Source organism: Pseudochaenichthys georgianus, chromosome 22 (genome assembly GCF_902827115.2).
Source record: "Pseudochaenichthys georgianus chromosome 22, fPseGeo1.2, whole genome shotgun sequence".
Lineage (NCBI taxonomy): Eukaryota > Metazoa > Chordata > Actinopteri > Perciformes > Channichthyidae > Pseudochaenichthys > Pseudochaenichthys georgianus.
In genome coordinates, this window is record NC_047524.1 from 17,817,708 (window position 1) to 17,844,032 (window position 26,325).

The following is a 26,325-nucleotide window of genomic DNA, read 5'->3' on the forward strand; positions in this document are numbered from 1 at the left end:
ATCCTTTTTTTCCCTCTGCTGTCCAAGATAAGTGGAGGGACTGCAGGCACTGCTGTTGTTTCATAATGACTGATAGCTGATCGGGCTGGAGTACTGAAGCTGAATGTCAATGCTTCCATATTTCATTGAAGCCCCCCCCCCCAGTTAATTCTGTGTGTGGGCACATAACCGCATTCTAAGCGTTTGGCTCAGACTCTGGGGAGCAACACAAGGCGACTTGCAGGGCTTTAGAAGTGGCTGCTGTGCTGGGCAGCAGGATGATAATACTGTATGTCCTCTTCAAGGATACTCATTACAAAGGGAGGCTATGGGATATGTTAGCATCTTATCGAACAGAATGTGATTTTGTTCTCTGTTTCCAGCTCATAAATCTGCCCCAACAGGCCAAGGTGTTGTCTTACAGCTGGGGGAAATTGAGGTCAACAATCTGCAAGATGTGTATCCTCTCTACTCTCTCTCTACCCCTCCCCTTCTTCTTCCTTACCTCACTTTCCCTGCCCCATTCCCCTTAACTTGCACTTTTCCTCCTTTTTTCTCTAGACAGTTAATGCAGCACCAAGGCACGATATAGCTTGTTTCTGTGCAGGAGAATGTGAACTTACATTTGCCACTCCTGGGAGAGGCTCTAGCCTGGTTTCTGAAGTTAATACCATGTGACTTGTTCGGGGCATTGCGCCTAAGGGAGGGTTCTGTAGGTTGAGGCTGGGTTTGCAGCGTGCCACAAAGCAGTACATATTTAAGTCCCAGTACTCTTAAAAAGCCTCAAACAAATCCAACCTCCCCAGCGAACTGCAGGTTTACTGAAAATTGAAAATGTACTTCCTGTTTTACATTTTTATTTTCAGTCTTCATCCCTACACTGCACTTATCGCCCAAAATAAAATACACATATTTAGATTAGTAAAGACTTCCTGGTCAGGAGAGGGCAGTATTTCCTAATTTGAACTCCTTCAGGGACTATGGATGACTTAAAACACAGGCAAATTCACATCTGTAATTCACCATATTGTACAGTGGTATTGCTGAGTACGCCATGGCTGTGTTGCAGCGAACAAATCTTGAAATAAAATCAATATCTGTGTTTGAGCCCAGAGCTCTGCAGCCGTTGTTTCCTTATTGGATCAAGTGTAGCTTTCTGCTGGTGGTGAGGATGGGAACAGGGCCAGCTAAGTGCAGATAAAAATAGCTTTGTGCCCTTAAGCCTGCAGAAAAAGAGTAGTCTCTCTCTCTTCTGCTTGATGCTAAAAGATTCTGATGCATGCTTTCTAACAGGCTCCACTTTAATTACCCATGCAGGTTACACAGGAAAACAATTTGCCTCAGTCAGTGCTGCTTATTTAGCTTTGTCACACATGATCACACCTGTTATGCTGTTGTGTTTCCCCTGCTATGGTTCCGTGCACAACAATGAATCATCCTGTGGTGGTGTTTTTGTTTGTGTAGAGGACTCCCTCTTGCGTCAGGATGACATTTGGATGCTGGATGGCGACGACTCTCAGGAGCTTCTTTCCCGCGTTCCACGCCCTGATCACCTCGACTTCCTACGCATCACACCGCCTGAAGATGACATCTTGGGGGACACACCCTACTGTCCCAAGCTGGAGTGCACGGTGAGGGCACTATATTAGCACAAACAATAACAGATCAATTCGAGCTGTAATGTGTATTTTCAAACTGGAATCAGTGTACCATGGAACTTTTTTTTCGTATTTCTTTCTCTCGTGGGACTCATAGCGATTTCTCTCCACTCGGGCATTTAACCACCTGATCATACATTCTTAGGAATGGATTAACCGGTCACGGATTTTAATCTGTAGACTGGGGTCTTAAGCCAAAATGTAGTGAGATCACTCCACTCAAACCTCTTTTAACCAGAGCAAAGACAGGAAAATCTCTCCTTCTCTTGTGGCATTTTCAGAAAATGTTACGGCCTTATTTTTGAAAGCTTTAGGCCATTAGGAGTAATTGGTGTGATTTCTCTTTTGTTATTGAGCAGAAGTTGCAACACAGGATATGTTGCTTACCACGGAGCATGTGATGTAATCCTGCTGTACAGTAGCCTGCAGCAAACAATGTGTCTGCTGTGTTGGCTGTAATTATGCTAATATAGGGTACCATTTGAGAGCTACACCAAACTGCACTTCTAAGTCATGTGATCGAATAATGCAAAACGATTTCCATTTGAAGTCTTTCCCGATTCCATCATGTTGTCTGGCTAAGGCATTCATTCCTGTGGCAGATGAGGCAGATTACCTGGGTGTGGTGTTAGGTGGGGAGTGTAACAATGCAAGCCACGCATTGTTTTCAAAAGACTAAGTTGCTGCCCTGGCTGTGAGAATAATGAGGTATCATACCAGTACAAAGGCGCTGCTGTACAGGAATAGACACTCTGTATTGTGTTGGAAGTTATAAACATACACGTACTTCAGAGTTCTTTGTCACTGGAATCCATGTTCGTGTCGTTAGAAAGACGCACTCCTCTGGTGCACATGATTTCTTCTCAGTGTATTATGTGGGTTGACTTAAGTGTGTGTGTGTGTGTGTGTGTGTGTGTGTGTGTGTGTGTGTGTGTGTGTGTGTGTGTGTGTGTGTGTGTGTGTGTGTGTGTGTGTGTGTGTGTGTGTGTGTGTGTGTGTGTGTGTGTGTGTGTGTGTGTGTGTGTGTGTGTGTGTGTGTGTGGTGTGTGTGTGTGTGTGTGTGTGTGTGTGTGTGTGTGTGTGTGTGTGTGTGTGTGTGTGTGTGTGTGTGTGTGTGTGTGTGTGTGTGTGTGTGTGTGTGTGTGTGTGTGTGTGTGTGTGTGTGTGTGTGTGTGTGTGTGTGTGTGTGTGTGTGTGTGTGTGTGTGTGTGTGTGTGTGTGGCCACAGAATTCCCCTCCTTTTTAATTGTAGCACACCAATCCCAAGCAGATGCAATTCATCGTTATTGTTTTCACTTCTTCTTTATTGCTAAGACATTTCCAATGTTAAATTATTACGTTGACAAATAATTACTCAATCACCCAGGATAGATTTCAGCATTCATGCAGTTCTTTTGCTTGGTTTATTACATCCATTTGGACCATATTGAGTTTTTAAAAAAAAATGTGATTTCCATTTGTCTTCTTGAAGCATCATAGATAGCTAATTATTGTTAGATATTGATCCTTTGTCAGGGGAGTTGATAGTATTTGAAAATGTTTAACTTTATGCCATTCATAAAACCAGTTTTCAAAATATTTGAAACCAGCCTTTAGAAATGTGCCCTGCTCGGGCAGTCTGAAGGAATGCATTCACAGAGGGTGACCTTTTGGTTTCTAAGGGCATTCTGTTTTCCTAACCACTTTCATGACAATATTATTTTAAAAGGTATATAAGGTTAGATCAAGTTAATTCTAGGTTAAGCAATAACATTCCCAAGTTGTTTCATTCAGCCATTTGTATTTTCTAAAGTTGTTAGCCTTTCTCACACAGATTCCTTGTTAGCTTGTAAGCTATAGCAACGGTGAGCTTGCAAACTTTAAAAACGTTTTTTATGTAGCATACAGTGTTGTAAAAACTAAATTCCCAGTTTGAAGCAAAACTGACATTGTTTAGTGTATAGATACTCAAGGTAAGTGATGCAACATGACATTTTCTTCCTATCTGTCCTGTGTGTTGGAGAGCTGCTAATCACACACATTTCCTTCATAGCATATTAGCTAGAGCAGGCTATGGCAGGCTGACTAATCACCACGTCTTAAGCCTCATATTGCAGTAGCTCACCGCTTAATGGTGCAATTCAGGGCTAATGGACCTCAGCAGCTCTCTACCTGACCACAGACCAGCTCCCCCTCTGTGTTTACTCTGTTACCTCGGCAGCCATTTTACGGAAGTGAGCAGAGGTAATTAGACACCTGTGGAGCAGGCTCTGCAGGTCCCCTCCCAAGGAGGGAGGAACCTGAAGGGAGGCGTCCCCAGACTGGGTAGACCAGTGAGACACATTTTTTTCACAACCTGAGAGGCTTTTTTTCTAGCACACAGGCTTTCCTGTACACAGAGTACAGGACAGAAACAAACTAAAGGCACAGTTCAGTCATAGACTTCAGACTGAGACTGTTTACCGGCGCATAGAGAAAGATAATCTACAACTTTATGGATACTACTGCTCAACTTGTCGGAGCAGTCGGGAATGCTTGTGTGAAAGGCAGGTGAACTCTGCTCTCCCAGGGAGATTACAGCAGGACTTCCAGCCACGGAACAGCTTGAATTCACTTGCAGCGTCATGGGAATCTTGCTCGCACCGTACTACTCATAACATAGTAGTAGCAGACTTTATGTTATGATAGTATACTTTGTAGAACTGGTTTGCAATTCAATAAACAGGAATACAGGATAGTGTTGTTACACTTGGTGTGCTCCTGGAGAAGGTAAAAGGAGCTGGGGAGATTTGTCCGCACAAAGGCCTTTTGTCCCCAGCCAGCAGCAGTGGTGGACGAGCAGCAGCTTGGATAGCTGGATACGGGGACATCTTCATTGGAAACCTTTTGCCAGAGTTGCCACCTGTTTGGGTTTGCCTCTCTTTCCTCTCAGTTTGTCTGACACTTTGAGCAAAAATGGAAAATGCAAGTAATAAGTCAGATGGAGCGGGGAAGCAGAGCTCCGGTTTTCTCATGAATGTGTTCAGCAGTTTCTTTGGCCAAGAAAGACCTGCTTCGGAGTCGCCCGTGCTGACATCTTTCAAGGAGCGGTCAGATGAGAATAACCCTCTTCCTGAAGGCGGTCAAACTACTTGCAGTAAGAACAAGCTCCAAGAGAGAGAAGATATGCATCAAGATAAAGTGACTGCTTCCTCTGGTACAGGGCAGAGAGCTGAGTCATTGGAAAACAGCAAGGAGTCTGGTGACAAAGTTAAAACAGCATCAGTGGCTTCGGTTGACCTCGATCTGGTCCAGGTCACTATGGTGGAAACATATAGTGACAATGAGGAAACTGAGGATGAGGAGGCAGCCTGCAGTAGTACATCGGGGAAGCCTGCCATGACGAAGGAGTCTACCCCACCTGAGGAGGATAATGACAAAGTGGAGCATAATGATGAGCTAAGCGATCCCGCTGAGGCAGAGGCAGAGTACCAAATGCCTGTGTTTAGAACACACGGATTAAGGGGAAGATCCCGCATAGAAGCTATGCTTTTTCCAGACAGGAACCCCAGCGGAAAGGACTCTGGGACAGTTCCTGTTTCCAAACAGGAAGAAGGCTCTGTGAGTCCTAAAGAGAGCAGAACCACAGTGTCTTCGGACGTAGAAAAATCAGATGCTGGAGATAAAAGTAGAGACGGCGTGGGTGCAGAAGAGGATAAAGAGTTTGTCGCCGTAGATTGTTCTCTTCCTGTTCCTGCCATCATCGCCGGAAGCCCAGTTTTGGAGACCCCAGGTGATGATGCTGCCCCAGCCTCTCCTTTAAAAGAGGACTCTATTTCACAGGAGGAGAAGACCGGTGACAAAATGGCTAAGGCTGAGGAGGAGACTAAGAAAGAACCTCACTCAAGCAAGGTGTCTCTCTCGGTTTCCTCGATCCCTAAGGCTTCAGAAGTCTTAGTTCAATCCTCCTCCAGTTTAAAGGAGCAGTCAGAATCTGCTGGTGAAAAAAAACAAAAACGTTCCTTGTCATCCACACCTGAAAAGTCCACAGTTGTCATCCAGCCAAGGGTCAGTCCTGCCTCACAGCGCACAACTGCTCCAAAAACCCCAGAAACAAAAAGAACACCACCTCCAGCTCGATCTACCCCATCCTCCTCCCCATCGAGGGGCACAGCACTGTCTTCGCCCCCTTCCTTCCAGATGCCGGCTCTCTTTAGTGGGCTGCGGGTGCTGAAGAAAGGAGCGGTGGGGGAGGACAGGGAGTCTGTGTCAGAGATCAAGCAGAGCGAGAAGGATGCTGACCTGGCCCTGCTCAGCCTGAAGAAGACGGTAAACAAAGCCAAGCTGTTCCCCGAGCAGAAGACCCCCTCTCCAGCCAGAAAACATGCAGAGCCTAAACCAGTTTTGGACACGAAAAGTACTGTGATGGGACAGCTCAGCCACCTGCTCAACAGAGACAGCCGCGAGGAGACCAAAAAGCCAGATGTGCAGCAGGATGCTAATCCAGAATGCGGCAGAAAGGAGTCTGAGAATGGAGAAGAGGTTGTGGGGGAGACGGTTTTAAGCCCAGAAACACCCACCTCTACACCAGAGAAAAAGAAAACCTCAGACCTGGCCTACGAAACCTTTAGGAACATCTTCGGCCCCAAAGGTGTCAAAAAGGACAAAGTTGACGCCGTCGATCTGGATGCAGTGAGAAAGAAAATCAAGAATGACAAAGAAAATCTGAGGTCTATTTTTGAGAGGGCATCCAAATCCCCTGGCAAGGAACTCAGCAGTCCCACAGAGGCTATTGTATGAAACACAATATTTGTCATCGTTCTTGGAGTTTCTACAAAGATGGGGGAAACTGACAAATTGGTGCTTTGTCATTGCATTGCCAGTGTCAACGCTGACATGTTTCTTTTCTCCCCAAAGACGGAGGTCACGCCCCCTACAGACAGCGAGGACCGAACACCAGGGCGTCTTCAGGCTGTGTGGCCCCCACCCAAAACTAAAGATGAGGAAGAGAAGGTGGGCCTCAAATACACCGAGGCAGGTAAGAACTGCAACCGTTGTCTGTCTTTACATCTAAAAACCCGGACAATGATAGAAAATCTCACCAGTCAAGTATTTTTAAATGAAAAACATTCAATCAGATCATTATGAGCACTGAAAGAAAAGTAGAGCCACCACTATCACACCTTTGAGCACTCATACTTTGAGATAAGTGTGTGTGTGTGTGTGTGTGTGTGTGTGTGTGTGTGTGTGTGTGTGTGTGTGTGTGTGTGTGTGTGTGTGTGTGTGTGTGTGTGTGTGTGTGTGTGTGTGTGTGTGTGTGTGTGTGTGTGTGTGTGTGTGTGTGTGTGTGTGTGTGTGTGTGTGTGTGTGTGTGTGTGTGTGTGTGTGTGTGTGTGTGTGTGTGTGTGTGTGTGTGTGTGTGTGTGTGTGTGTGTGTGTGTGTGTGTGTGTGTGTGTGTGTGTGTGTGTGTGTGTGTGTGTGTGTGTGTGTGTGTGTGTGTGTGTGTGTGTGTGTGTGTGTGTGTGTGTGTGTGTGTGTGTGTGTGTGTGTCTCTCTGGGCAGCACGCCATGTTTTGTACTTTAAATGTGTTATGTCACACAGACAGGATAACACACACACTGCTATGGATAGGCTGATTAAATTACAAAGTAAAACGCTTTTCTTTCATGTTCAGAGTAGAGGGAAATGGTGTTGTCTGAAAGCGTACAGCGCGTTGATTCGGCAGTGAAACAGCTGTTGGGTGGCCTGTGTGGTGCTGCTTCATCTCTGAGAATAGCTCAGGACCAGTGAGTGTGGATTATTCTGGTGATTGGTCTCCAGGATCAGGCTTTCCTCTTGTATAAGAGAATAATGTGAGAAGCCTCCGAGGCAGAGCAAAAGTCCACAGTGTGATCCATATACTGAGAAACCAAAACCTGCGCTCATTCATATCATATGCATTTCTTTCAAACACAAGTACTGCTTAAATGGCGTAAATGATTGACTTTCAGGTGGAACTACAGGAGTTTTAATAGAGTTTTAACACCAGCCTGATTATAATCATTGACTCGGATTAATCATTGCTGCAATGAAATGTAACGGCAAATAGCTCGTAGAAAAGGTCCCATACAGGATCATCTTCCTCAGTTGTATAAAGGAATAAAGACTCACAAATGTAAACAAATGGCCCTAAACTCAACAGTCCTTAAATGCAATTCATTTAAAAATGTAAAACATCCTCATGAAGAAAAGACACAGTGGTGTAGATTTAAGATGGGACAAGTTGTTATAACTAACTTTTCAGGACCAGTATTCCTAAACTCAGAATAGTTTCCTTTTGTCTTCTCTATGGTTGTCAAATGTTGCTGTTCCATAATGGACTGAAGGTGAATGTAGTGGGTGACACTTTTGTGCCGTCATCTTATTGGAAGCAACAGCTCTGTATTTTGTATGTGACCTTACAAAATGTTTTGTTTGAGCTTTATTTGGGCCAGCAGTATAATTTAAAACTGGTTGGTTGAGTTGATTATTATAGGTAAATAATGTTCCACCCTTCTGTAGAATCTTAACACTAACATCAGCACATCTTGTTAGCATGTCTTTGTCAGATTAGCTTGACAATGATTTAACATACCAACTGTGTAGCCACTAGCTCAAGATAACACAACTCCAACCCAATTATCTCAACCTATTGGTAAATGAATAAAAACACAGACAATGAGCCGGGATGACACTCCAGTCTACTGTATGTGTTATAAATCTAAACGCCCAGCTGAGTCATGTCATTAAACATGTGTCTTTGTTCTGCTTCCTCTCAGAGCACCAGGCTGCCCTCTTGCAGCTGAAGAGAGAGTGCAAGGAAGATATGGAGAGGATGCATGTAAGTTATCATACAACGTGAGCAGAAATGTCAACACACTGACTGAAAGCACATTACACTCCGGAGAACATTAGACGATGCATTTCTATGTGAGCAGACTAGTTCACTAGAACAAGGGAATACAAAAATAAACATACTCTTAGGACAGGGGAAATGGAGTACAGCAATATATGTGTGACAATAATCTATGCACAGTATAGGTGGGACAATAACGGCACATTTTAAATAATAAACCACTAATTATGTTGGAATATAGAGTCTGATATAGCAGTAGACTCTCCTGAACACAAGATGGCAGTACGTGAGCATGAAATGATCCCGTGCAGCAGGACCAGTGCAACTGAATATTCACTTACAGCAGTAGAAGCTTGAAGTTGCCCAGTATTGTGTATAATATTTGATTAACCTGTCTGTCCAGTTTTAGTTAATTCATTATTTTATGTTTAAAAGATGTGTACAGCATATTACCCGGGGAAACGGTTTACATAGGTAAACAAAATAATACTTAAATCAGATTTAAAATGACTGTTCAGTGTATTTTGTAGTGTTACTTCCTAATATATGGAATTAAGTTGCATGTTTACAGAAATGATAGGAGACCCAAAATGGATAATATGTATGATACAGAATACAATTAATTACAGGTTGAGATTACATTTTTTTAGCTTAGATGGTTGAAAAAAAATTTTTATTCTGTGGTTAACTTGGCATTTATGTATTTTTATATTCTTCTTTTCTAGTCTTTTTTAACATGTAGGAGACTCTTTAGTGTTGAACTCAAAATTGTAAAAACTAAACTGACGTAAAAATATATATATTTTAAAAATAAATTAAGACCAGAGTACAAGCATTTAGTGAATACACATTTAAAACATAAAACGCCTAATGTCTTTATGTCTTGAGTTCTAACAAAGAGTAAAACGGACATTTTAAGTGACATAAAATATAAAAACGAAGGCTCTTAAAACAATAACAAGAGACTAGAATTTCACATTTTAGGTAACGTATAAATATAACTTCTAAATGTCTTCCAATAGAGTTATGTGATGGAGATCACTTTTTACTCCATTATGATGGCTCATTCCAAATCCAATTAGGATGCGTCTGTTTCATTCATCAAAAGCAGGGATAGGGAACAGTGCTTCATCGATGTTCTTCTTTCATCTGTCAAATTAATAGTCAATCTTATTGTGTACACTTGGAAAGATAGGAGAGCATAGTTGTGGCCATGTTACATAGTTTGTACCACTGGTAAATTGCTTTATGGACTGTTTTTCTTGACAAGTCTGACCTCAGAATTAATCTGTTTAAAGCCTTTCATTTAACGTCAACCTTTTTAAACAACTTATGCTGACACTGAGGCACATGTACCGCAGACAGCCCACAAGATTTATTGCAAAACAATTTCCTTTTTATTTATCAAATTAATATTTTTCCTTGGTGCGACAGTTTTCTCATTATTTAAAATGTCAGATAAAAACCAAAGCAGATGTTTTACTTTAAGAGTCAAATACTAGTCTCCTTGGGAAATAATTCAATAGAACAAATCTGGAAGAGAACTACAAATATTTGTATTTTTCAATTTCAAGAATCACAGTCTTGTAAAACACTTTGATGAATAATTAAACACTTTAACCCAAATTCAAGCAAGGAAACGTGTTGCTAGTTTCTCTTTTTTATGTGATGAAAAGTAATAGAAGTTTTTGTTTTGTCTCTGTCACTCCACTCTTGTTCCTTACAGTCCGACTCTGAGCTCAAAATGTTCCAACTGCGAGGAGAGCACGCTGTCTCCATGTCACAGCTGGAACTAGAGATCTCCAAGATGCAGAGAGACCGGGGGTACAGTGCAGGTCATTTGAGGGGGGAGGTCCGGGACGCTGCGACGTCCACCACAGATGACCTGATATCCAAGACCTACCGCACCGTCAGCATCCAGACGGACAGGGAGAGCTTCATCAGGAGCCCCGAGGGGGAGGGGGGCGTTCAGAGCAACAACCAGAATGTGCCAAAGAAACTCAACCTTGACTCCATGGGTCTGAATCAAAAACCTGGAGCACCCCCACCCCCGCCACCTCCTCCCCCTCTCCCACCAGGCCTCTCAGGACCACCACCTCCTCCTCCTCCCCCTTTACCAGGCACCACTGGGGCACCGCCACCACCCCCTCCACCACCTCCGCTCCCTGGAGGTGGTCCGCCGCCGCCACCCCCTCCCCCTCCTGGCCTACCTGGTTTTGGCCATCCACCACCTCCTCCTCCCCCTCCCGGCCTACCTGGTTTTGGCCCACCACCACCTCCTCCTCCCCCTCCCGGCCTACCTGGTTTTGGCCCACCACCACCTCCTCCTCCCCCTCCCGGCCTACCTGGTTTTGGCCCACCACCACCTCCTCCTCCCCCTCCCGGCCTACCTGGTTTTGGCCCACCTCCTCCTCCACCTCCACCAGGCGGAGGCCCGCCGCCTCCTCCCCCTATGGGGGGCTTCAGTTTTGTCCCGAAGGTGGAGAAGGCCCCCAGGAAAGTTGCAGTGGAGCCAGCCTGTCCCATGAAGCCCCTGTACTGGACCAGAATACAGATACAGGACAATAAGTATGTGGAACATCGCTTTAAATCTCTCATTTCTTCTTGAAAGGATAATTGGACTTGATTGCAACTTTGTTCTTATTTTCAGTGATTTGTCCATCATTGCAGCTCGTAATAAAAACTGTTATACTCGGCAATTAAATTGCAGAGAAAGTGGCAGTATTGCTATGGAGAAGTCCAACTTGGCAGGATACACAAGCAGTCAGGTGACCATACTGGTGCTAAACACCAAATTAGCCAAATGTATTTGAAAGAGAGTAAAAGGTAGATTTAGTGCCCAAACTGTCCATTGTTAACATCCAACACAATCTATAGACTGACCCCCTGCTTCAACTTTGACCTACCATACTTAACATAATTGTGAACACACAATTCTTCTGTGCAGCAAGGGATAATTGTCGACATTCTGTTGGGGGCCAAATTAACCGAAGAAATAAGTGGTTTAGATACTTAACATTTGACTTGTTTACAGCCTCTCTTATTGTTTGACAACTAATTTCTTTCATTATTGGACATCAATGTAGAGATGTTGCCATGTTTTAGGATATCAGAAATGACTTCTGTGGGGGCCAAAACCACACAAATGAGACCCAAATTGTACTTAACTGGAGTTATCCTTTGATTGATTTTTGTTGATAATGTTTTTTTGAAATTCCAAAGAGTTGCTTTTCACACTTGCATTTATTTCTGATATAAACCCAAGGCTAGAAAAAGCTAGGATTAGTATAAGCTCAAATCCCATTTGTATTTGTTATTCATTACCATAACAACTGAATAACCTTACTCCTCAGTGATTCATTTGGTGGATTTCTGCAGAGATATCAAAGATATGCCATGTGCCCCATGCTCCCTCGTCTTCTGGCACTGTTGAGACACTCTGTAATTGTAAGTGGATTATCCAGCCCATTTACAGTGGCTGTGGTTGTTGCCTCCGAGTGCCAGGCTTCCAGCTTTATGGCCTTGTATTTCCATGGCTGGATTAGCGGGGGGAAACTGAGTTGTGGTTCGCACTCTCTCTTTCTCTCGGGTCCTGGCCAGCGCTGCCTGGAGGACTGCCTGACTACACTACAGCAGTTTCACATCAGCTATAAATTTAACTGTAAAGGGCCAAGTTAAGGGGCATTAAATGGGTCAGATGTTTAACTATAGCTGGATCAGCTGTGTGATCTCTGTTAATGGTGTGAGGTTTCTGAGTTATGAGGGAGGGAACAGTATACGGTTTGAAATGATGCCAGGTGTCTGAATGTGAGCCCGAACATAAAGTGTGGTTGGCAGAATGCGGGGCAAACTTTCTTTGGAAATAAAGAAACGGGAACTTTAAGATAGGATTCAAACTCAATAACTGTCGTAATCCGGTCAATTAGAAAGTGGTCCTGTGTGGAAATATTTTTGGGGTTTTGGATGTCGTTTTCTTTTCCAAGATGGTTTCCTGCACAGTTGGGAGTCGTAGGCTGTCTTATTTTCCTCAGTCTATCGGAAAAGGAGTACAACATCAAAGCGTTTTCAGGACAGAATCATTATGTCTTCAACAGAAAAACTTCTTGGCCGCCTCTTACTAAGCAATACGAGGCCAACAGCATGCAGAAACAATTGGACTTACACGGCCCTAATTGAGTCACTGGGCAATGCAGTTGATTGTTCTGTTATTTAAGCCACGATAAACCTGCAAGCTCTTGTGTTAGTGTGCTGTGCCCAGGATCTCTTTTCATTGTAACTGGGCCTTGATTTAGGGGGAATCTCATGACCTCACATATGAGATGTAATGTCATTAAACAATGAGCCTGCGACGTGTTAAACAATTAGAAACCAGTATTTAGGCATGTGCAGCGTATTAAGAATGTCGTCATTCGAAAATCTGTTGTTTGAATATGTTTATTTGTTGGTAAGCATTTTATTAATAGACTTGGTAAAGTAAAGCAGACACAGATGGAATTGTTACAGCAACAGAGTGCTTACATCCTGAACATCCTCTTGACTTTAGACACCTCTTGATCTTATTTCTGCCTTTGTTTGTTTTTTCCACGTTACTCGGCAACTTCTGAAACACAACATTGCCTCCCGTATTTGAGTCCATTTCCCGGGAATGGCCCCATATTACAGAAACAAGCACGTCTGAAACTTTTGTTATTTTTATCACCTCGCTCATAAACAGTGCTTTTTAAAGTTGAGATTGCAGTCCTTCCTGCCAAGTTTTTGCGGGACAGCGAAATGGAAAATGAAAAGCAGTGGGCAGGTTGAATAAACATCAAATACACTTCCACAAATAGAACACACAATTTGTTTAGCTCAAATAAAGCCTGGACTGTGAGCCACTGTCATAGGGAGTTTTAGTTTTGATGCATAGATTTATGTAAAAAGCATAAAATAAATCACATTAAAATATTGCCTTTATTTTCCAGCAACAACACACTGTGGGGTTCTCTGGAGGAACCAAGTCTCGACGCCAATGAGTTTGAGGAACTTTTCTCAAAGGCCACGCTGCAGCCAAAGAAAAAACCCCTGTCGGACACCTTTGAGAAGAAAGCCAAAACTAAGAAGGTAGATTTACTTCCTCTACTCACTCCTCCTCATATATCTTCTCGTTATCTCAATTTTTCGTAATATTGGTTTTGTAAAGCCAAATTTGCTTTTGATGGTTATCTTGTGGACTTTGTCTCTCGCTGCAGCAACCTGGAGGCATTATTGGTGTTCTTTCTTTTCAAGCTTTGTTTAAAAAAGACTTTCTGTATGCTTTCATGTTCAATAATAAATTAAAGAAAGGAATAACAAAGGGTTGAACCGGGGAAGAAATGGATTGGGACTCTCATCAGGCTGTTGCGTGCAGTTTTTTTCTGTACAAGCCAAGCTCACTGTGCACGTCCATGTCTATGAAGTGTTTTGCTCAAAATACCAAGCAGATCACCCATTCCCCATATCCCTCTATTGCAGCCCTGTTAGAGAAGTGCTGATTCTGGGTCCTTAGCCTTTTTTTAAAGGGGGGGGGGACCTAATGCCTGCTTAGAATTCTACCGGCAGAAACTCAGCTAAATGCTGCCATGATGAAACACCATATCATTTTCAAAACCACATCAAGGATTCTTTCTGAAACAGTATGGAACTCACATTTTCTCCAGACCATATTACTTCCAAAACGTTGCGCATTGTTTCTGATAGCGATGTTTCTGATAGGGTGTAAAGCCACATTTCCGATATTATGTCATATCGGCAGCAAATCTGGATCAGCTCCGATGTACCCCGTTTTTAGAGATTTGGGTACGGAGGAAAAGAGAGAGGGTTTTATTTTCTGACACTTTGTGAGTTTCCTGACACACCGGGGACGCATATGTATGTATGAAAGACATAAAAAAAGTGCATTTTGCATGATGGGAGACCTTTTTTAAAGTTTAAACGAAAGCGAAGGTGTGCCAGATTGATCTACCATCCCCCCCCTCCCTACTTGTTGATGTCTTGTCAAATGTTGCAACGCTGCACTTCTGCTGCAGCCAGCGCCGCGTCAGCACCCGGGCCGCCTTGTGGTCCTCACTGTGGCGTCCAAGCAGTTAAAAATCGGCCACTGCCCCAGACTCTCCCCCTTTAAATCCATACACATCCCCCTATTCTGATCAATTTGTCAAGGCTCCACTGCACTCCAGAGGGCCTAAATGTGTGTGTGCTCGTGTGTGTGTGTGTGTTCTTCTGTCCTCCTTCTCTCCGTTCAGTCTGGTCACTCTAAAGCGGCAAACTGTCCAACATTTGATCCAACTCAGACAGCCACATCTACATGTAGACACAAATCTAGCCAACTGTCTCCTGCCTGGGCTTACATCAGCCTGGAAGAGGATTGACCCCACTAATGGAAACACTGCTGAGACTTTCATATCAATCTTTAAAAGAAATCTCCTGGACAACATAGCTTTGTTTTTATTATTGACAAAAAGGACATGTATGGTCTGTAGTTTTGATATCACTGGCTGTGGTTGATATTCATGTTTAGACATTTTGTCCCCAGCCCCGTGATTAGACAGGATCCTCAGATTTAATATAAAGGTCTGTGTTTAGAGCCACGAGAGCATTCACAGTCCAACTCTACGATTAAAGAGGGGAAGTAAATACCTAAAGTCATGGTTGTTTTTACCGGTCCAAGTTGCTGGAAAGGTCAAAAAGACTTGTTTACTCAATAATTTGTTATCCTTTTGAACGTTTATACTGAGTTAAAGGGAGAGAAATAATTTGGGGGAGAAATCATCTGAATCATCAGCTGATGATGGCTTCCAAGAAGTTCAGCTGGTCAACGGGTGGAAAAGAAAGGAATGGAAATATAGAACGAAAAGAAACAGATATATTGGAGGAAAGGATGAGAGCATGGTTAGAGATGAGGTGCTACTGAGTGCAGGAGAAATGGACCATCAAGATCGACTGAATGTGTTTTTTAAATGTAACATTTTCAGCTATCGTGCAATCATTTCTTATATAATTTTTGGCTCTACTTCTTTCTGATTTCAGGGCTTACAAATGATTTTAAGTTATTTCGCAATAGACCAATTCTTTATTTGATCTAGAAGATGCAAAATTGCATACCGCAACTGCCCAACGCTGAGCCCATGGAGACATCTTGTAATGTCTAAGGTTTTTCAATGTTCTATCATTAGTATTATAAACTGGGCTGCATACTTTTCAGAATCTGACCAGTGTTTTCTGCATGTATTTTGTAAATTCTGTAACTTGCTGCTGTTAAATACCAACCACCTATGTGCAATATGTGCTAGGTGTGCAATATATATAGATGCCGCTAATAACTGTAATATATACCTGGCTGCTAAATCCTAAGAACTGTTACAGGATGTGTATTTTTTTTAAATTATGTAATTTTTTATTTTATATATATTTTTAATTATATCATAACTTAGTACTTGTTTTTAAATGCATGTCACATATTTAACATTATGTAACATTAAGCTGTCTGTGGCTCTTTTTCCTGCTGTAACTACGCAAATGTCCCCTCCATGGGACTAATAAAGGTATTCTGATGTCTGCCAATACCGCTGGACACGGTGGGAGACCTGCCTCTTGTTATAATGTTGGCATTGAATCTGTGTTGGTATTTGCGTGTGTTCAATTACCTTGTTTGTTTGTTTGTTTCTCCTTGTGTTTGTGTATGCACCGGCATGTGTACGTTTCGGTGTTTCGTGCGTCCATGTGCTTGAACGCACGTGTGTGATGACGGCACGTCCTCCTCGCGAGTCATTATGCACTTGCTCAGAAAGTGTTGCCAGATCATGCTAACACCACGGCCTGGGGCAGTGTGTGCGGCGAGAGGAGATGAGTGGGAGGGAATGGAATGTGTGTGTACATTATGCATATGAGCCTCTTCCCCACTTTCCAACATCTCCACACTCCGCAAAAAGTTGAAACTCGGGGGATGCAGACGATGCCTACATGAGTGAGATAATCTTTATCATGTGTGCCACGGAGAAATCAAAGCTCTTGTTTACTCTGGAGCCCTTCTCTCGCTGCTGATTAGCATATCAAAGCAGAGGAGATGACATGGAAGACAGCTCTCCCGCCCGAGCAGACCGGACTGGACTGGACTCTGGTGTAATTGCAGGCATGTGGCTCCGCTCCACTGGCGAGAGGAGGCAATGAAGACGAGGCACCTATAGGAGTGGTGGTGGGGGGGCTGGGGAGGATGGGCATGTCGGTGCATACTTGATTGAGGGATTAGAAGGGAGGCAGAGATGAGGAAATGAATCGAGCTAAAGTTTGTACGTGAGCAAATATGAAAAAAAAACAGTAATTTCCCCTAAGCACATAAATCAAACCTGTATCAAGTTTAAACATAGCGGATCTCCTTAAACAAACATCAGCTTTAACTGGTTTATGGGGATGACTTATGAGCAATCATGGTGCGTTTATTAAAGACATATTTGAAGCTGTGACGTGGGAGAGTGGGTGTAAGATTAACACGGCCGGTGTTGCGGAGTGTATCGGAGGTGGTTCTGGATGTGAAGTCTTGATCCAGTTGTTATTGTAACATCTGCCTGGGTGCTTCCAGACAGATCGTCAGACAGACAGTCACCACGGAGCATGCTGGCTGCTCATCTGTGGTTGTGTAAACGTTCCTCTCGGCTCCGAACCAGCATCCCCCTGCCCACCTCGCATAACATCAGCCACCTGCTTCAGCTCAAACTGCAGACACTCCCAGTGTCTCCCCTTCATTAGTTTGTTTATTTCCTTAGGCGGCTCGCCTTTCTCTCTTTCTGACCTGTTTGCATTTCAAACTGAAGTATTGTTCTGCCCACAGGAGGGAGACATCAGCTATTTGTTGTACCTGTCTCAGCATCAGCATCACGGGTCTCCCTCCGCTGTTTTGCTTGTCTGAAACCACGCATCCAGCATCAGTTGTCTTTTCTCATTAACGTAACTGTTTGAGCTAATTGGCGATTTCTGTAGCCACAGTAAGTGGGAAGGGTTCCTGGACTGCTTTAAGTGTGGCCCGTCCAAAGTGATTAATTAGAGGTGTTGGGAAAGCCTGGTACTCAGCCGTCTCAAGTCCCTAGAGTGGGAGATCCCCAGTGATCCAGGTAATAGAGCTGGAAGCAGCATGGCACCCACTAACGCCCTGTAATGCAATACCCACTTCTAAGGCTTCGGCGCTCCAGCTCCCACTGGACAGCCCAGTAGCCGACACTGCCATAATACCTAATGAAGAAGCCTGACACATTAACTTTTAGAGCGGGGCTTTACCTTGCCAAAACTCTCTCTGGCTTTACGGCTAATTCAGTCATAAGTAATTGTGACCATGTGTACGCACAAATAAAAATCCTGTGAATTTATAGTTTGTTATAAAAGCTTGCTCTTCTAGACTGTCCTTTTATGGTGCCACTTTTGCCTTTGTACTTTCACTGCGACTTGATATTTTTTGATTATATCTCACACATGTTCTTCGGTAAACTGGAGGAGGTGCTTTTCTGTTTGACTTTGCTCCCTCATTGATGTAACTTGACAAAGTGTGTCCCAGCTACGTGTGTTCGGCATATTTCCCAGTCATTTGCATCACAATGATGGGTTACGACAATGTGTGTTGATTAGTCTGGTCGTGTGGGTCAACCGAGATGATTCCCAGGCTGCTCTGGGCTTCAGGCACTCTGCCTTGCTCATCATCTATCATCTGCTTCCACAGCCGGGGGAAGTGACTAAGTGATTTTTACCCGGCCTCTCATCGCAGAAATTAACTTTTCATTCAACATCTGTTCTTCAGCTTGCTTTATGCCTGTGTTTGTATAATGAAATTGATGATAAACTCTTGTGGGAAGAAATCTGGTGGTTTAATTTCGAGTAAAGGTTTCGTAATGAACCCGAACATTATTTGAAATGTGAAACCAACTTCCTACAATGTGGCAATTATACATATTTTGTTCTCTTCTCAATAATGAGCCACTATACTATATCATTTATTTAACATTTGGAATTAAGCTTAAGCATTATTAAGTGAAATGCACACTGGGGTTTATTCTGAATTCCACCAACTCGCCCCGTTTAATACTTGGAATAATGTGTTTCCGTTTTTTTCCTTCTCAGATTATCAAGCTGCTGGATGGGAAGCGTTCGCAAGCAGTCGGCATTCTAATATCGAGCCTGCATCTGGAGATGAAGGACATTCGGCAAGGTGAACAAGTATTTTCCGATGTCAGTCTGTTTAGAAATGTTAAGATCTTTGTGCACACTATGATTTAATTTTGATTTCTCTCGAGGAAGGAGCTCCTATTTCAATTCAACATCAATGAACCAAATGTACAGTCCCGTTTAACAATAAATTGAGGATGACTCCTGATGAAATGCAGATGGAGTTATTCTTAGAGATGAGGTAGTGAGCCCTGCAGCAGGGAATTATTTCCAAGCTCTTGACAGCTATTAATTTGTAACTAGAGGCAACTTTTAATATTAACAATTTTTGTTTAGAATGGAACACGAATGACTTTTCCAGTAATCGCGATGAGATAGAAAATGCCTAGTTTGCCATTATGTGAGACGGATAAAAGCAGCCTTTCAGTTTTTCCTGTCATGTTGCTTTAAATACCTCCTGCACTGTTTAAAATCAAATGGCAAACTTTTTCATTTGCATGAATTGATTACATGCTTGGTTGTTCTGTGGAAAATACAGGCGTGTGTGGTAAAGTGGCTATATGTGTGTGTAAACACATAATATGTGTGTTGGGGACAGCGTAGATGGGACTGTAGCGGAGAGTGCCTGCCGCCTGCTAGTCTGAGCATGCGGCAGCAGATCTGTTTATTGTAGCCAGTGACGGTTTCCACAAGCCTAATGGGACTGACACCCCACTAATGATCTAAGCATGTACAAAACCACCTTCCACAGTTAGCAGACACTGCGCTACCACATAAAACCACCTCAAACACAAGCCAAACGGCACATAACACCAGGACGCCCATTTTTTTCTCCCAACTCTTCAATCCTTTTCTCTCTGTTCCAGTGTCAGTTTGTAGAGGCGGTTTGGTTAAACACCCAGCATGAAGCTGCTTCCTGGTGTCTTTAATGGGTGTTGTATGTGAAATGGACAATTTGAATCGGACAATGATGGCCCTTAATAAGCACTTTTAAGACCTCCAGTCCCTGGCCTCGCCTTCTTGCCTCCCCTTTGTTGCCAAATTAAAAGGACATGGGACATGTAATGTAATTAGAGCTACTAGGGAGGGAGGGAGAAAGGGAAAGAGGGGAGTAGGAAAGGTAGCACTTTGGTTGAGGGAGGAAGGGGGTCAACTGCACCCGCCGGAGTGACTGGGGGACCTCAAGGGCCACCATGGTTCAAGGGCAAAGGGAGGCTCTCCCCCACACACCAACTAACCACACACACACATACACATGTTCACATACCACACATGCCCTTCCACACCAAAGCCGATGAGTGAAAAGTAGAAGGAGAGGGTGTGAGGCGGTTGGCAGGCAGGCTTTGATCTGTCGGTGTGGAGAGATATCCGGCTCCCCTCGGATCAGAGTGCTCCTGTGCACACTGGAGCAGGCCCCCCTTTGGTGTGTGATTGACGGCTGCATGGCTGAGGGACTGAATAATCCACTCTAATAAGATGTAGGAAGTGGACCTCCAGCATTCTCTGTGATCCAGACATGGGACCACATTGACAGCTTCTCTGCCACAAGAACAGCTGGGAACCAGAATGAAAAGTATTACCTTGTTAGCTGGAAGCAGTGTGTCATTGAAAAGACTAGGGCTGTGTTGTTAAAATACTCATTTACCTGTCCCAATTTGATAAATGATGCGTGGTACTCCAAAAACAGCACTTTTTAAACTGTTATAAACATACTTTTCTACCTTAAACCTTTTTCAAAAACTCGAATTCTTGAATTTATACTACACATGAATATTGGTAGTAGCTAGAATTCAATGCATTATGATCTCAATATTAATTAAATTTAAAGGCATGAAATTACACATTCCTGTCTTTAGAAATGAAATGTTTAAATTCCATTGTCTCCCAGTTTCACTAACATTGACTTGGTCTGGCATGACAAACATTTTGACTGGTAGTTTATTGGCTAATGTTGGCAAACGTTTGCTATATTTTGCTGTGTAACTAACATCGTGTTAATTTTTGGCTACAACACTTTTGACTATTTGTTGTCATTGCATAATTGTCAATTGTAGCCTCAGTGGCAAAAACATACAAAGCTTTGCTTTTAATGTTAATATAGTAAAAAGCTATTGTTATTAGGGGTGTAACGGTTCACAGAAGTCACGGTTCGGTACAACAAGAAAAAGCAAAAAAATGTCCCAAATGCATAATTCCAGGTTTGTTGTTATTTATGTTTGAACAGTAGTGCAAGTTTCAGTTTAAAAATAAAGAACTCTGACATTTTGAATACTTAACTGTATCAAACAGTTAAAAACAAACCACACACAGTACCACACACTCAGATGGCCATATTATCTATAATGGAGTGATGTCAAACCAAAAGGTTTCATCAAGCTGTAAAACTAAAAAGAATGTCTTGAAAATATGACATCATAAATAATAAGAAAGTGTTTCAAAAGCGCAAAGTCGTTGAAAAACATATGCCAAAAGCTTCCATTATTTATTTTTGGGCTCTCGGCTCTCATGTCTCTTGGCTTCTTAAAAACAGCGGGGATCAGCTGTTGAACTGCTGTTGTCTTTTGCCGGGCTCCGGTGATTGGCAAATCTGGGTGATGCCTTCTGATATGATTTAGCATGTTTGGCGTGTGTTTCTATTAGCATACTGTACAACGGCAACACACCGTCCTCGTCCACCACTCGCACACTTAATCGTTATTGTAGTCCACAGGGAACCCGAAATGTTCCCACACAGCTGATTTAAAAGAAGCAGGTGGGTTCTATCTCCTGTGTGTTATCTGAAATCGTCATACTAACTTTTCTTCTTCTTGTATTTTGTTCGTTTTGTTGTTGTGTTTCTTCTTGTTCATTTGTTGTTTAAGGGCGGCTGGCAAACAGCTTTTAGGCGCAATACCGCCCCCTGGATTATATATAGTGTAGTGGATACTGCCCTGAATGACAGACTTTTTTCCCACTCGTAAAAACAAGGCGTATTCGTCATGTGCCGAACCGTGACGTCCGAACCGTGACGGTACGGGACGAATACGGATACCGTTACACCCCTAATTGTTATGTTAGCTAACTTTAGCAAACATTTGTAAATATTTGCTGAGTAGCCCAACTTTCTGACATTGTGTTGTTATGTTACATGATATTTGACCGTTGAGCTACTACTATTGAATACAATAATACAATAAGCTACATATACAGTCAATTCCGGCCTTTCTCTTTATGCCTATATGTGCTAACTTTACGCTATTTGTTGTTTGAAAATGTAAGCTATGTTGTTTAATAGCATTAGCTTGTTGTTATCTTTATACTTTGACAGCTGAAAATACAATTATATCTCTAATCAGAAAGTATGGCGGTGTGAGCCTATTCTACGTAGAATACAGTTCTGTGCATCAGTTCTTGGGAATGTTTAGTCACATTGAGGGACTGCTTTGAGAGTATGCTGCCCTCCTCAGTTGACCCCAACCAGACAACTTTCAACTGACTGTGCAGCACTGGAGCCATCCCTCCTGTCGTGTCCTCCTCCCTCACTAAGCTATAAACCTGTGACACTTCTCAGACACGGAACATGAGTCACTTTCTCTTTTTGCCTTTCGTTTTTACTACTTGGGTCAGGCTAAACAAACACACAGCCAGTAGGCAAAGCAGGACAAGAAACTTTAAACCTTTTTCACACATCTCAGTTTTTATGTGGCTAAATCATGATCTTTGCCAGACTTAATTAACCTTAATTATGTTTCTCGCTTGTTTCACCATCTCCTGTCGATCTCTAAAAATCATTACAGTCAGCCAAGAGGTTAAGCAGGCAATCTGTTTTGAGTCAGCGTTGGCCAAAGCATCCTTGGCGTCAGACCCAGTCTGACCTCCATATATCTACACCCGGAGCCTGGCTTCACCACCTCAAGCTGACATTCTAAGTTAGCTATGAGCTGCGTAGTTCAATCATGGTTTGTGTGTCAGCGGAGTGTAGATGAAGATAGACTTTGCTTTTAGTCAAATATTATTTCTCGTCTACAATATTTAGTATGTATTGCATATAGTTTTGCCAATATGTAGTATGTATTGCAAAAGATATACATTTCTTTTAGCCGAAGTTTGAAAAAGTTACAGGGCTATCATGAGTTTACTATGGGAAAAAGAACTCCATGCACTGGCAGCAGTTAAAAAGAAGCATGCTTTGGCAAAGATCTTATCCATTTATAAGACTGACTGCTCATAATAAATATCTTTACTGTTCCAGCTGTGCTTACCGTGGACAACTCTGTGGTGGATTTGGAGACCATAGAGGCTTTATATGAAAATGTAAGTATGAAGGAGCGGTCCGTCTGTTGTAATAAAATCAAGTCTCTAAAGTTATCCAACAGTTTTAACGAGAATAGAAAGGTCATATTATTTTTATTGCAACAAATTGTTATAAATGTTTCCTGTTTTTTCGATATGTGTTTCTTCATAGAGGGCCACCAGTGATGAGTTGGGCAAGATAACGAAACATTATGAGAATGCAAAGGAAGATGAAGTCAAACTGCTGGACAAACCCGAACAGTAAGATATTTTTTAAATACATTCTTAAATCATGATAAACTTGCCTGTATTTCTAAGATAGATTAAGTTGAGTTTAGATATTGTATTTAGTGCTGTCAGTATTTATTTATCTTATTTCAACCAGTAGTTTAGCTAAGTCTATTACATTGACTTTACTTTCAGAGATTTCCCACGAAACAGACCAATCCCAAATGAATTAAATAAAAAAATTAATGTATTCCAATATTAATAATTAATAAGTTTATAAGAACATATTAAATAATTTAGCCTAATATTGGGATACATTTTTGATTCCCTCTTTCTTAAGTCTTTTTTGTCATAACGTCTCTACAACTTTGTGTGTGTGTAATGGCCATTGCTCCAGTAGTTCCTGTCAGGGTTAAGTAGTTTCGGGCCCATTAACGAGGCCTGGACCCAGCGGTGCCGCTCGGCCTGGCCTTCTTATTTCCATGTTTGACCAGAGCTGTCACTACTGCTGCCCGAGTCATCCCTACTCAGTGTCTAGCCCCATCAGCATGGCCTAATCACACAGGATGTTACCGCTCTGCTCCCCTCTGACACGGCACTGTTTACATAAGTCGTCCCGCATCAGACTGGAGCTTCCTTTGATCAGTCTCCGTGCCCCGCTCATTGCTCTACCTCCACCTGACCCCGCGGACCTTTCAAACCCAGCCGAGCAGCGCCGCTCATGACTATCAGCTGCCTGTGAACAGCAACATCGACTCAGCCTGCCAAGGATCCAAAATAGTTCTTCCTGTTAGACGTTTTGTTTAATTTTGTCATAACACATCACACCCCTTTCTCTTCCACCACCACCTCCTCCTCCCCTTTTGTTTTTCAGGTTTCTCTATGAGCTCTCCCAGATTCCCGACTTTGAGGGCCGAGCCCACTGCATCATCTTCCAGGCAGTTTTCCTCGATACCATCTCCTCCATCCGGCGCAAGGTGGAGATCGTCTCCAATGTCAGCAAAGTAAGAACACCATGTCCACGAGAAGTTTTCTACGAAAGTGTCGTTAAGCTGCGTTAAGGTTTATTTGTATTTATTTTTTGTATTGACTCGGGCACAATGAGTTACATTATACGGTCTATATATTTTTTGCGTCAAGGTTTATTAACCCAAAGGTCGTGTATGTGTGTGTCTGTGTCAGGAACTGTTGGAGTGTGACAGCTTGCGGGAAGTGATGGGTCTTGTTCTGGCCTTTGGGAACTATATGAATGGAGGGAACAGGACCAGAGGTCAGGCTGATGGCTTCGGACTGGAGATCCTTCCCAAATTAAAGGACGTCAAGAGCAGGGTAACACATGCAATGTAACATTGAACATCTACCATAATTCCCTGGTAAATGTTTTGTTAGATAAGTAAGTCCAAACAATCAAATTAGAGAGATGTACATTCATATCTAAAATTAAATTGTAATTTCTTCATCAGGACAATCGGATGAACCTGGTGGATTATGTTGTTTTGTACTACCTACGTACTTTTGACAAGGTAAGGCTCTGTCAATCACATGAACACAATACACACAATGTAAAACATCTGTCACTCATATATATTTTTATATTTCCTTCCCCTGGTACAGAACGCTGGCACAGATAAGAGTGTGTTCCCTATGCCTGAGCCTCAGGATTTCTTCCAGGCTGGTCAGGTTAAATTTGAAGACCTCACCAAGGACATGAGGAAGCTGAAGAAAGATTTGGCTGGTAGGACATACCCTGTTGCATATTAATTTCCACTGTGGGTGTCGAGGCTTAAACCGCACACCACATTGCATTTTCCTTTGTACGGTCACATTTGTTTCATTGTAAATCAGTCAGGGTAATTGTATTCAGTACCATCTTTCACCAGCGCACTTTGAATGTAAATGTTGATCTCCATGTTATCTTCCTGCCCTGTGTAAAGAAGGGTTGGGGTTGTATTGAGGACCTTGCATGGCCTGAGGCTGGCTTTTCCCCAGTTTTCAGACATTGTATCTCTGAAAAGCTGTGTCATCATAACACCACAACCTCTCATGTTTCAGGAACTACGACGGAGCGTCGAGCCAAAGTTTCTTCTGCATCTCTTTGTTTTAGAGCAGGAGTTGAATCCAAAAAAGGCAACTTTCAGCTCATTGACGAAGCATCGGAATAACAACTGACGCAATGTAAACTTGATTTTGGTATTCAGAGCTCAAAGTGTCGTGGGCGCCGAGCCCCTCAGCCAGCCAGCCAGTCTTGGCCCAGGCCAATCGGAGGTTAAAGGCGATGTGCCCCTGGTGTCTGTGGTTATTTAAATCAACCAATAATACGGCATATGAAAGCAATTAGATATGCTCAGCAGCTCTCCTCTACGTTTTTTAGATTGCTGTTAAAGCCCTCTCCTCTCTGACCTGGGGGAAAAATACAAAGAGTCTACTAAAGTACCCAGAACCACCTCAAGCTGTCACTCATTTATTAGGAAAAATGGAAGACCTGAAGACAATAAATGCAACATAAGGGCCCTTGTATTTGATCTCTGCTGCAGCACAGTCTGGCACAGTAGTCCTCGGGGGTATTGGCATCACAGGGCGAGCGTTGGATTCTGGATGTTTGGCGAGCTCCACCTCTGACTCCCACCATTTTTATCCTCTCCAGCCGCCAGGAATAAATATTTATGCCGGGCTATTATAAACCAGCCTAAAGAAAGCAAGTGGTCTTAATTATAATGCTAACACAGATCACTTCCATCCACATTGTGAATTGTGTCTGACACCGAGAGGCTAACACCGAGTCACACTTCGGGTTACTCGCTCCGTCTGCCCCTCACCTGATCCTGAGGTGGCGACTGCCGTGGTCGGCGGTGTCTCGCCCTCCAGGCTGAGGTCAAATGTCAGGAGACTCTATGCTGCGAGCAGTCTCTCTAAGCTAAGCCTCCTCCTTACACAGCATAACATTGGTGTCTATCTCTCAAAGCTCAGCATACTGTATGTAAATGAACCCTGGAGTGCGTTTTCAGATGCTGCATGTTTGTTTAGCATTTAGTTAGCGTGTTGATCCACTTTGGCTGCCCTCTCCTTCACTTGGCTTGTGCAGAAACATGATCCTCTTTTGATGGGGCATCCTGTTTGGGGAGAGGGTGATGACCTCTCTGTGTGCTCCTCTCAGGGGGAGAGGGATGAGTGGGAGGCCACGAGGAACCAA

General features: G+C 43.0%; 1 protein-coding gene across 3 annotated transcripts in view; it reads left to right on the forward strand.

Moving 5' to 3' along the window:
• LOC117467883 (formin-like) overlaps nucleotides 1-26,325 on the forward strand; it is a 53,057-nt gene that overhangs the window by 8,188 nt on the left and 18,544 nt on the right. For 2 of the 3 annotated variants that reach the window (XM_034111792.1, XM_034111791.1), the window contains 12 exons: nucleotides 1,444-1,610; nucleotides 6,513-6,633; nucleotides 8,395-8,456; nucleotides 10,198-11,039; nucleotides 13,433-13,571; nucleotides 18,591-18,678; nucleotides 22,867-22,928; nucleotides 23,080-23,168; nucleotides 24,010-24,139; nucleotides 24,318-24,464; nucleotides 24,599-24,658; nucleotides 24,750-24,870. In XM_034111792.1, coding sequence (XP_033967683.1) covers nucleotides 1,444-1,610; nucleotides 6,513-6,633; nucleotides 8,395-8,456; nucleotides 10,198-11,039; nucleotides 13,433-13,571; nucleotides 18,591-18,678; nucleotides 22,867-22,928; nucleotides 23,080-23,168; nucleotides 24,010-24,139; nucleotides 24,318-24,464; nucleotides 24,599-24,658; nucleotides 24,750-24,870 — 2,028 coding nt within the window. Of the gene's footprint in view, nucleotides 1-1,443; nucleotides 1,611-4,571; nucleotides 5,508-5,681; nucleotides 6,390-6,512; nucleotides 6,634-8,394; nucleotides 8,457-10,197; nucleotides 11,040-13,432; nucleotides 13,572-18,590; nucleotides 18,679-22,866; nucleotides 22,929-23,079; nucleotides 23,169-24,009; nucleotides 24,140-24,317; nucleotides 24,465-24,598; nucleotides 24,659-24,749; nucleotides 24,871-26,325 lie in introns of those variants that run through there. The other variant, XM_034111794.2, reaches the window with a different exon arrangement.